Below are 12,597 nucleotides of genomic sequence, written 5' to 3' on the forward strand. Positions count from 1 at the left end.
GATGTGTCGTAATGCTTGTAAAATTTCGCGTGAGTTTATTTTTTTGATTCGACGGCAAGCGTACGAGTGGTATTATATATTCGATAACTTCAGTATTTACCTCTTTCGGTTTCTCGTTTTGATCATCTTGTATCGCCGAGTCTTCAATGCCTGCTTGCACGGAGATCGTAGTTGTTTCGATTTTGTTCTTGTCCATCATCGACGATAATTTAAATTTTTTTTCTTCTTCTTCTTCCTTTTTTTTCTTTAATCGGGCTCAAAAAATTTTCTTTTTTCTCTATTTCGCTATTTGACAGCGTTTTAATATTTTCATTTATGATATAAGAAATATCATCTGCATTACTGATTTCCTCGTTTTTGTCATAGGATATTTCACATTTATCCGGAGCGTGACAAGTTGGAGTACTATTGTTCCTAATGCCGTCGACGAAATTATTTTGCTCGAGTATCCAACATTTTAATTTGTTCGCGTTGCGTAATGCACAATGAAAGATTCCGAATTTTCGAAATCCGTGATAACCACAATATCGTCCGCGTCCTTCTCTCGACGTTAGATTTTTAAATGCAGGGGAAATATCTTCCAAATTATATATATCTCTAGGGAGTAAATTTCTCAAATAGCTTGCTTTTTCACATCCTCTGACATAAATATAGCGGGCATGTCTTGTTATTTCGCGTAGATGCGTTGTAAAATATTTCGGATTAGCTTCGCCGTCGAACCATTCAATACCATGATAATTTCGCGTGAGCCAATTATTTTGTCGTCTTACATTTTCCGGTAATTCGCCAAACGAATGCGGTGGCATCATAATCCAATGTCCGACAATTGGCGCGTCAACGGCGACAACGGCAACTTCTTTAGGGATAAATTTCTCGCGAGCATCACGGAAACCCTGTATGTCGACGATTATATCCATAATGCGAAAACCTGTGTGCTCTGGATAGCTAGTTTTAAACTCTTGGCGGAGCGTCGATACTCGTGTCTCGAATGAAACTGAAATATTTTTTACCGTACTGCATGTTTTTTGATACGTAGCACGTTGATGTTTGCGATTTTGATCGCTTGTGGTGGAGGGGGAAAATTGGGAGAAAATTTTTTGAGTATTACGTTATAGAGAACGACGGAAATCTAACCGGCAAAATCGACAATGACTTGCCGGGATGAGTCAATTTCTATGACATTATCAAACTCTGCGTAAATAATACAGTTAACGGTCTCGGTGAGCGCCTTCTCAAATCGCACTTCTAATCGTAAACTACCATGTTTCACAAGATTCCAATGTCCTGCATAATTAGCCGATAAGTCGGGCGTAAGATCAAAAGCGAATAGCGTATAGCCCTTTGAATAATCATCTCTGCTTATAGAATTTCCTTCATTAAAAAATGAATACCTGTTCCCGTGAAGAGCGTTTGATAAGCCTCGACGTAAAGCGATTCTTCTGTCGAGAAAGCGGGTTGTAACGGTCTACTGGGAATTTGCATGCCGTCGACGTACAGCGAGAAGAAATTTATTCCGTAATTTTTGAAATTAAACGGATTTAATTTTCTATCGCCGTTAAATGCTTTATTATTGACAAAACCGACTATTATTCTTTTCGGAAGTTGACCAAGTATTACATTATCTAACGATTCGCCCACAACACCGCTATGGATCGTGAATGTTTTAACCTCGACCCTCGTGAGCGGATATTTGGCCGTAACTTTACTCAGCATTCTTGCATGTGCGAGCAATAATCCGGCGCTTATCTTCGCTCTTCTCACTAGCAGACTCGCATCCAGTATATGAATTTTCGACGACGCACCGTTACTATCCATAAGACAGAACAAATCTTTCGAACGAACGAGCCTCAAACGTACTTCTACACCGTTAATTAAAAATTTGTCCTGATTGAAAACATCACAATGGAGATGGCCTATAAGATCTAGAGCCCGTCCTCCTCGTATGTAATGAGCGCGTCTCACGAGAGCGGAATTTGCCGTTTTTGATTCCACCGGTTCGTCCATTCGTCCGGGAGTATCCGCGTCCCATAGACATGAGGTTAGATGGGAAGTTTTGCCGGTGAAGAATAATTTAACAACGCCTCGATGTAGGCGCGGTACGCGTAAGCGTTGTTTGGCGGCGATACGAGCTTTTGATTGAAATACACGTCGATCTGATTGAAGATGGAATGAAGTAAATGATTTACGGGGCCTACATTGTCCGTCGTTGCGCTGCCGCCTACTCCCGTAACGTGTCCTGTGGAATCGCCTGACGTTTCTACGCGTACGCGAAGACTCAGCATGGTGTGCGTAAGATCTAAATATTCTTCTCCGTGACCGGGAATGACGAATTCTATCGGCGAGTCGTCCGAGAGCGAAGTCACGGGTTTGTAATGAATCCATTGTGAACTCTCGATACTAGTTTGCGTGGGTGGTAAGGAGAAGAGGTCGAGTTCACTCTTTAAACACTCGCTCGAATGCGTATGAAGAAAGGACATGTCTTTTAATTAGCGTAAATTTTACTTTCTCGTCGCTGTAATTTCCGCTTTCAAAGATTATATTTATACGAGCGTTTAAGAAAATATGTCGGATACGGTGCGCTTTTTACGATTTTTCGGCGTTTCGTGGATGTCTTAAGCCTTTTCACTGCTTTTTCCTCCCCTCCTCTTATTGCCCGATGACCGCGTATTGGTTTTTCTTTCCGCGAGTCTTGATCTTCGACGAATTTTTCTTATACGTCCCGCGACGTTTACGCGATCCCGCAGATTTAGCGATGCACGTATTGAGCCCGACGAAAGGAAACTGAGCTACATGCATTTTCGCATCCGTCTTATATCCCGAACCTTTCATTAGACTGCTTATTTTTTCTTTAGCTTTTCTCTTAAGATTGTCGCGCGATTCTTCGAAACGATGTTTGGCCGCTACCTTAAACGGCATATTATTTTCAACATCGTCGATTATATTAACGCCGGCTTGTAAAGCTTCTTTCCCCACAGCCCGTACGCCTCTACTTAAATAGGGTAGTACGCGTCTGAATAATCCTCCGAGAAAACTGCCGATGCCATGACCGCGTTGATAGGACGAACCAACGAAAACTCGCGGAATTCCGCCACCCCAACTACCACCATTTTGTAATTCATCGCGATACATCGAATAATAATCCATTAACGTTCGAAATTTTTTTCTTCCGTTGTCGTGGATATAAATTTTTTTGTAATATTTACTCGATACGTCTAAAGTGCAATGTCACCGTTAACGTTCCAAATTCGAATGGTATACTCTGCCCCAGCTGATCTCTTATATCTATTTCTATTGTACGAAAGCACGTTTGACGCAGAGCTATGTATTGCGCGGGTGAGAAATGCTTTATCTGCGTGGATGCAAACGCGTAATCGTTTCGAGCATCGTGCGTGACTATTCGCAGAAGAGGAGATTGTACATCGCCCGTAATGTAAGGTTCACAAATATCGCAATAGACAAAGAGTTTGTCGGGAATACCGCGCAACAAACTAGCCGGTTCGTCAGCTATTATCATGCGACTGTGTGGGAGTACAAAAAATAGCAAATTATAAACTTCATCGTAAACCCATTCGGGTAAAACGTCAGATAGAACGGAACTACTTTCTAGTTTAATGAGTTCATTCGTATTTTTGTTTACATCGATGCCGATTTCATTGTAAAACCATGTTGGAAATGTTGGTGGAATAGGATCGCTATCGAGCTGAATCAGATCTCTATGCTTAACACGCGTGTCAAAACCGAGTATTCGTTGAAGTTTGTCGGAGAAATTTACATAATGAGTTATAGCGCATTTCTCTTCTTCACAGGAAAGTTTCATAACAATTTTACCACCAATGACAGTCTCGAATCGCCAAACGATATGCGAAGCCACGGATTCGGCTGTATAATTCACAGCATCTATAATATCTCGCACGGTCGAGTAAATATCCGAAGGTACTTGCGCTTTCATAGCGTTAATTGTCTTATCGCGCTCTGTAATATCGATGAATCTCATTAATCCTTCTCCGGCTCGTATATGTAAAAAACTACACGGAAATTGAATCTCCGTGAGCGCTACTTCCCACCGACCGTGCAAATCTACACGCTGAGGTAATTCTGTGGTGAAACAGGTGGTTTTATTTTCCGGAAAGTAGCGCATGCTGCTATTGCTCGGAAGAACCATATAAAATTCATCCTCCCTCATTTTTATCTAAAATCTTTAAGCTCTCAGCGGGTATCCAAGAATCGAATTTTGAAGGATATCCTTGCCAGCTAACTAATAATTGTTTTTATTTCCACGACCCTTGCTTTTTATCACACGCTCGACGATAAATTCTTCCCCTGCAAGTCTTTAATAACCGGCGCTAATTCTTGTTCGTAAAAAACCCGTCTATAACTTCACCCGCTAAATCGCTTAGTTCGTATACGCGCGGTTTTCTCCATTCGAGAACGCGGTGAATTCGAAATATTTCTTCGCTCCACTTTGCCTCGTATCCTTTCTCAAAGGCTACCTTTGCTCTACTGACCCGTACAAAATCACCCGCGCTATATTTAGCCTTTTGTCTACGACCGCGATTCTTTTTCTGCTCGATGTCATTCCAACGACGAATCATATTTTCACGCGCTACACGTGCATTTTCTCGCGTAACGACTGCAGGCTGCATTTTGATGGTGGAGTGACGAGTGTGATTGTAAGCGCGAACGATATCCTGCAAAACATCTATGTAACGCCTCGTATTTTTATGTGTAAAATAACGCCACATCCGTTCCTTGAGCGTTCTATTAAATCGTTCCACTATAGCTGCTTTGATATCGGGATTACGCGTTACGCGAAAACGAATATCTTTTTCTTTTAAGAAATTTTGTACATGACGAGCGATAAATTCTTTACCTTTGTCGGTTTGCAGGTATACGGGTAAACGGTCATTGTTTCTCGAGAATATGCGTTGAAAGGCTTTTACTACACAGCTACCTGTCTTATCACGTAAAGGTTCTACCCAAACAAATTTACTAAGGGCGTCGATAACCGTCAATAAATATGAATAGCCGTCATTGTAGCTTTTAAGATTACGTAGATCGATCAAATCAGCCTCCCATAAGTCATCGATGTTTGTCACATTATAATGTAAACGCGGAAATTTTCGGCGCACTGGACGATGCAGCGTGTACGCATCTTGCGATTTAAGCCAGTCGATGACTTCGTTACGCGTGAAATTCGGTTTAGCAGCTCGCGACAAATTGGCCGTCGCTGAATATCCAGCATAATGCGAGGGATTGTAATAGAATTTTTCGAGTTCCATCATTCGAGTTTGCTCCAGTCGAGTAAACCTTTTCTCTTCTTTGTCGGCGACAGCTCTACGTAATCTGTTAATGTTTTGTCACCCTCGTCCTCGCCGGCCGATATAAACGCCGTATCACCTTCGATTTCGCTAGATTCGTGCACCTTACGTCTACACGACTTTGAGCGCGCTAATGAAGTTTTCGGAGTGGAACTTCCACGCGGTAACGTGCTTTTAATACGATGAGATCGTGCGGCCGTATGTAATAAATCGCGATTTCCAATGAGATTGGAAGGTGTGCCTATGTCATGTAATAAACGCGCAAATTGAATTCTTCCGGTTGCTTTTACTGTTTTCCTTTCGCGTATCGCATCATTTATAAGTTCGGTGATATTCGAATCCATTATGACGTCACCGTCTATAGTTACGAGTCCTCGCCTATCCCAGCTAATCTTCGATGGAGGAATATCGATCAAATATTTTAATAGGGCGCGCGCTTTATCGCGATAAGTTTTCGGTACGTTGCTGACTATTTCTTTAATCATTTCAGCCGATTGTACGCGTTTTTTCCGAAACTACTGCTACTACTACTACTATCGACGCCATCGCCACGCACGCTATCGATTAAATTTGACGTTTCCATAAGCTCATTATCATCGGCGTCATCTAAATTCGTTTCTTCGTTCTGCTCGACGTTATCGTCCTCTTCGTTAGCCCGTGTATTATCGCGTAAACGTTTTTCTGCCTCGCGAACAAAGTGAAGATAACGTTGAAGTACTTCTTTATACAATTTCCATTTTTTGTCCTCATCTATAGGAGTTGCGAGATTCAAAATACGCCACATCTCAGCGTCAAGTCGCGACAAAGGTGTTCCCGGTGTCCGTACCGTATTATTATTAACATTTTCCGTATTTGATATTTCCATATTTTTCTTCGTCGGATTGTCAGTTGGTATAACGGATGACACTTCCGGTTGCATACGCTGCATTCTCTCGAGATTTTCCGTAGAAATCAAAACCATTTTTTAGCTCTCTCCATTATTCAAAGTTCTATTGATAATTTGTATTTTTTTATTTTTTTCCGGAAAAAACACGATATAGACAGGAATTTTTCTCTTTAGTCACCGATAATCCTCGATAATACAGCTGTAAGTATAGGGCCGATAAGATATGGTAAAAACCCACCTCGTTGTATCAACAATTTTCTTTTAGCCTTCCAATTACCCTCTTTTGCCGCTACACGCCGTAAAATCGTTTTATGTTTGCCTAAATGCTTCTTATCGCTACAACGAAGCGGTACGTTGCCTTTGAGTGTATTGAAAATGCATTCTTAAATACACTTTACGAGATTAATATCGGCCGTACGTAAGAATGCTGTTCTTTGATTTTTTTCAAATGACACAAAGTTTTCAAAAGACATAAGTTTCTCTCACCGATAGAGCGTCTAGCATTCTTTATTGCTTTATCCGATGTCGAATTTTTATTACTCGCGTCTTTTTTCACCATTACGCTGCAATTACACGACTGACAAGCTGCGAACGCGAATATTGTTCTTTATACATCTCCTCCACTTCTATTATTCGATCTACGCGGAATGTAAGCGTAATGCAGAGTATCGTCGGGAAAGATACACGTGCGAAAACGATATTCGTCTGGAGTCGATTGTTTCAAATCGAGCAATAAATACCCGTGAGGTCTCGATGTAGCGTCGTAGTACGCTTCTTCCATAAATTTTGGATCATCGGGATATACTTGACGCGCTAGATGACGAATTTGTGCGCGATCGCGTGGATTTTTAAAAACTACTATGTAATTCGCGTTCAGAGATATGTCGCGTTGTCCGCGTCCTTGATGAAAGAGATTTTGCGAGATGAGTATAACACTGAGATTCTTATGATGACTTCCTTTGGTAAATAGATCTACGATAGCGTCGCACGACGATGATTCTCTCATAAGATCGTCAATTATTATTAATTTTGGCGAGAGCGGATCGTTGGAATAATCTTCCGGACGCGGTAATCCTTCGCGAAATTCAATTATATTTTTCTTCGATTTTATCAAAACATTATTAACGTAATCCGTCTTTCGTGCTCTTTCCTCCTCCTCCTCCTCCTCTTCTTTTGACGCACTTGCGGCGTACTGTAAACGCTGATACGCGTCTTGCCATTCTGCGTAATAAAATAAAATTCTCTCGAATCTAACATCGGACATGACGGATAAATATTGAAGAAACGTTTTTACGAAAATTGTTTTTCCACATCCCGTAGGACCGCAGACGATCGACGTCCACGGATGTTTCCACCGTACGTCCATTTTGCGAAATGAACGATTTGGCATTTGCGCGCGCTTTCATAAATATAAAAAAGTAGCCGATGATACTTAATGTTACGTAAAAAATATGTACATTCGAATATTGCTTTAATATTGCTCGTGTATGCGAGGAATAATAAGCTTATCCGCGCTCCGGGGGCCTCACCGCGGCGGCCGCATGCTCGCGCTAGCGTTTCCGGTCGGCGAACGAGCGAAAAGTACCGCGGCCAATTAGCTGATAAGCAGCCGCGGAATCGACGCGAGTAAGCGTATTCGCGGAGGTGAGCTCGCGTCAGCGTTTTTGAGCACCGCTGCTTACGAGCTTTTACGCGGTGCTCTATGCATGCTTATGCTAAAAATAAGATGTTCGTCTAACGCGCGGCTATCGTGCAATATTACTATGCGATAAAAATTTTTATGTTAATAGTAAAGAAGCGAGGAAGAGGGGGGTGATTGATAGGAAAGAAGTGGGGTAAAAGAAAATATATTTAAGTTTTTTAAGGTTAAAACATTCTATTTATTGAAAATAAAATTTTTCTTTTTTATAAAACTAACAATTGCGCTTTAGTAAAATTATACGTACAATTTCATTAAAACCTAGCGAAAGCAATTCTTCGAATACAATATTAAAATATACGTCTAAAAATGGTAAATTATTTATTTGTGTTCGTACATCGCGCTCGATTTCTTCAAAATTACCTCTAACTGTAAGTTTTATAATTTCACAATCTATGTAAGACGAGGGAAGTTTTAATTCTACTTCGTTAATCAGGTATTTGGAGCACGCGTTGACGGTGTCGGTAATGGGAATTAACCGTGCCAAATGAGCGTCCACACATCTTGCGATATCTTCCAGGCCGACAAAAGTAGTTTTCTGCATCACAATGGCGACGCTGTATGTTTTTTGCTTCTTCACGGGGGCTTCTCCTCCGTCCCGTTATTATTCGCCGGTTGTCCCGCATTTTTCTTATAACTCACTATCACTGCCCTTGTTCCGTAAGCGGTTGTGAAGCCGATGGAAATATTGTTGATAATAATCGGACTTGGTTTGGATTTTTGATTCTCGCACAAATACTGCTTCATCTGCTCCATGCTGATTTGAAATTGCTGCCAGGTGTCGGTGTCGAGACATATTCCATCTGCATAATTGCCTGTTAATTTTACAATCGGTACAAAGCAATTTTCGCTCGTCGCCTGCAATCCCACGTGAATCTTCTTAGTATACGATGCGTTAAGTCCGTACGTCGTCGATAATAATAAATATCGCTGATCGTTTCTTCTATCGAAGTCGGTCTTGAGGCCCGATTTGTTAATATCACAAACGTGAGTAGATTTAACAAAATCGGTTAGCTTTTTCCGTTCACTGGATACTTTTTTTGTGGCGGCCATTTTTATCACTTTTTTACTGAGAACTAGTTGAACACTGGTCACAACAACGACGAATACTTGTACCGAAGCCGAAATGAAGATTTCGAGCAAACTCAAATGAATAAAGTTCCACGTTTTCTCGCCTTACTTATATACTGAAATATAAGGAAAAGAGGGGGAAAAATATGCAGCTAAATAATTGAAAAAACAACGAATTCCTATATTTTCCATCCATTAAGAGTTAACATCTTTTTGTAAATGTTATAAATATTATATTTAAATGTAAGAAAATTGTACAAAACATTTCTGTAGCGTAAATAAAAATGTTAAATTTAATGTAAATGTTAAAATATTAATTTTAAATATTACCTGAAAACGTTCAATTTTTTCCTTTTCTCTCCTTCCTTCTTTCCTTCCTAGACTCTGCGGCGCCATAGCTCTTTCAATCTCCGATAGCGTATCGTCTCCGATGACGACATCGCGTCTACCTGCGTTGCATGACTCGACCGGCGCGGACAATCATGTCCGATCATGAACGCTTCGTATTTTGTTTGTATACCTTAATATCTGATAATTCCGCACTAGACGATTTTTCTTTTTTCAGCAAGAAGGAGAGACACGGGCGATGCGCTCGCTGCAGTTCGAAGTTTTTCCGTAAGGACGGTCGAAGGCGAGAGATGCCGTATGTCATGCGATATTTTTCGATTTTCCACAGGGCTGGGGAGAAGGAGGAGGAGGAGGAGGAGGAGAATGCAATGGGACATCTCTGCTGTCTTCGGCGCCCGATATTTTACCGGCTGCTGACACGACGGACATCTTGTCGACTTTCTCTCTCTCTCTCACTCTATTTTCTCTCTCGTTTTTCCAGCTCGTCGGAACCAATCAAACAGCCGGCCACTATAGGACAAACCAATCGGAGCGCTCGGTCGCCGGGCCGGAGAGACCTACTCTTCGCTTAAATGCCCCATCTAACTCTCACTCTTGTAAGATTTTAGTTAGCCCACCGCACTAGGACCCCGACCAGAAAATCAGAAGACCCAGGTTCCAGCCCAGAAAAAATAAAAAATAAAAAAAAACTGCCTCGTGCACGTCCACGACTCCCCCCACTCTTAAAAAAATTTTAAAATTAAAAAATCGCCTCGTGGACGTCCACGAGTCCCCACTCTTTTTTTCTTATGTACCTGCCCAGGGGGACAGGGGGGGAAGGGATCACAGCGGGGGGCTGGCGCCAAGGGGGAAAAGGACATTCCTGTCTCACTATAGTGGCCCCTATACTACTACACTGAAAACATTTATATGTAACGTATATATTTACCAGCTAAACTAAAATTTTTCAATTCTTCAATTCTATCAATTTTATGGTTGTAATTTCATCATATTCAGTATACCAAACTTTTAAACGATAATTTTCTAAATTTATTTTTCCGCGAGGTGGAGGATTTTCAGCGTCACTAAACGTAAACAATGAGTCACTCAAATCATCTTTTAAAGTCATTACAATGTGTATGTCTACACCAAATATAGGCTCACCTACATCATCAAAGAAACCAGGAATTAAATCTCCCATATCAATTGTAAGATAAAACAAACCATCACCTTTAATCAAACCATATTTTTTCTCAGCAATAAAACCACTTGTCTGACCACTTCCTTCACCCTCGTTTGAATTATTAGCACGCTTTTTTAATGTACTAACATGACCCACATTATCATTATTATCCAACTTAGTATTGAAACTTTAATCGTACCTCATATGTATGCAAAATAATTATTAACTAGAAAGCTAGTTGTATCTTGGGAGTAAGCACTTTTATCTTCCTTTATAACTCGTATTTCTGGTAAATTTCTTGTTTTGTTTGGTACAAAACCATGTTTTTATTTATCTACTAAATTTATCACCATTTATCACTAAATTTTATATGAAAACCATATTCCTTGCCCTGTCTTTTAATATCTGGATAAATATAATCGTATTTTAATTTCACTTTATCTTTACATTTTTCAAACAAATGTATTGATGTCATTTATAAGAATTATTTTCTTACAATTTTTTTATTTAGCGTCTCTTGGACTTAGCATCCTTTAGCTTTTCAAGTGCCTTTCAAGTGCGAGGCATCTATGTGGAATCTTAAAGATTACTTAAATAAAGAATGTCACTAACAGATAATAACGATCCATTATAGTTCCTGAGTGAAAATTTTATTTAATTTTAATTGTTGCGGTTTTGTGATGATATTAAGTTTTGGGGTAATTTATTTTTTACATTTGGGGTGATTTTGATTCATTTTTTTTTAGTTTTGGGGGGGATTTTTTTTACTTTGACCAATTTTTTATTTTGATTTATTTTTTTATATTTAGGGTTATTTTTTCATATTTTGACATATTTTGTGTGATTTTTTTCATATTTTGCCTTAGTTTGGACAACAAAAAATCCGGAGCAGTACATATGCAATTGCATACTACTTGTAGTGTGTCGAAAACATAACAAAAGAAGTGAGACACATTACGAATATAAGAAATGTGATGTAGGATTATGTATTTATCCATGTTTCGAATTATATCACACTTTACTAGATTATTAGATATATTGTGAATAAAAGCTTTACATTAATATTAAATTTTTAATATTTATAGTAGCAATTCGGTTCAGAATACAAAGAAATAAATAATATTGTTTTAATGTAGTGAAATTTAGTTTTTTGATTATTGAAATATGTTTTCACGAAAATGCATCTCTACCCAAAATTTTGCCGTTCTCGGCGTACGTCGTAACTGAATTTCTACCGTATGGTACGGCCGGTATGTCTCAAAGTCTGCCATTCTGTCAAGAGGTTAAAATCCTTCTTTAATTCTTAAATTATCTTCTTTTTTTTTTGAAGTCCATTTTTGTCTGCTTTATTCTTTTGATATTGAAATCTTAATATATTATTAGTTCCATCCTTCTTTTCTCTATCTTCACAGATAAAACGCAACATTGCTGTCAATAAGCACATGAGTGCGGCGCAATCATGCTGCCAATACATGTAATCCAACCATGCTGCTTATTCTTTTTTTTGCCCTTATATTTTTTCATCCTATATGTATGCACAAATTTTAATTTTTATTACTCTATAAAACATAAAATGTATTACATAATAACAAAGATTATATACTTATCATGTAATTCCAATATATCTTCTATTCTTTCAAGTATATCTGCTGCAATCTTTTTAATTAACAATATAATTACAAAAAAGAGAAAAAAAGAGAAAGAGACTAAAATAATAATATATAAAATATATAAACTTTTATGTAATCATAACTGTGCAGATATATATAAACTGCGTAGCCATAATTATAGTTACGCAGACAAATATATAATAATTGTAGCTATACAGATATACAGGGTGTCCGGCGTCAATCGCATCACAGTGAGGCGCTGTAAACAGCTGAACGCTCACGCACACATGCTGGGTGCGCGGCTCATTGATGTACGTCCAGCTAAAATCGGCGTTGAACTGCTAGTCTTCACTCAATAATAACTCTTTTATTAAGCGTTATCGAAAAAATTATACAGGACTTTTCTCCTCAGTTATCTGTTCTATCTGCACACGACGGGTGACGCGATTGACGCCGGACGCCCTACATAAATAAACTGGATAATCATAGCTATGCAACCTAAT

The 12,597-nt window shown here is 39.3% G+C and overlaps 1 protein-coding gene across 1 annotated transcript; it reads right to left on the reverse strand.

Moving 5' to 3' along the window:
- Positions 1-2,039: 2,039 nt before the first annotated feature.
- LOC126851853 (uncharacterized protein F54H12.2-like) lies at positions 2,040-2,477 on the reverse strand. The gene has a single exon (XM_050596192.1). The coding sequence runs from the start codon at positions 2,475-2,477 to the stop codon at positions 2,040-2,042; it is 438 nt and encodes a 145-aa protein (XP_050452149.1).
- Positions 2,478-12,597: the final 10,120 nt, after the last annotated feature.

Source organism: Cataglyphis hispanica, chromosome 9 (assembly GCF_021464435.1).
Source record: "Cataglyphis hispanica isolate Lineage 1 chromosome 9, ULB_Chis1_1.0, whole genome shotgun sequence".
NCBI lineage: Eukaryota > Metazoa > Arthropoda > Insecta > Hymenoptera > Formicidae > Cataglyphis > Cataglyphis hispanica.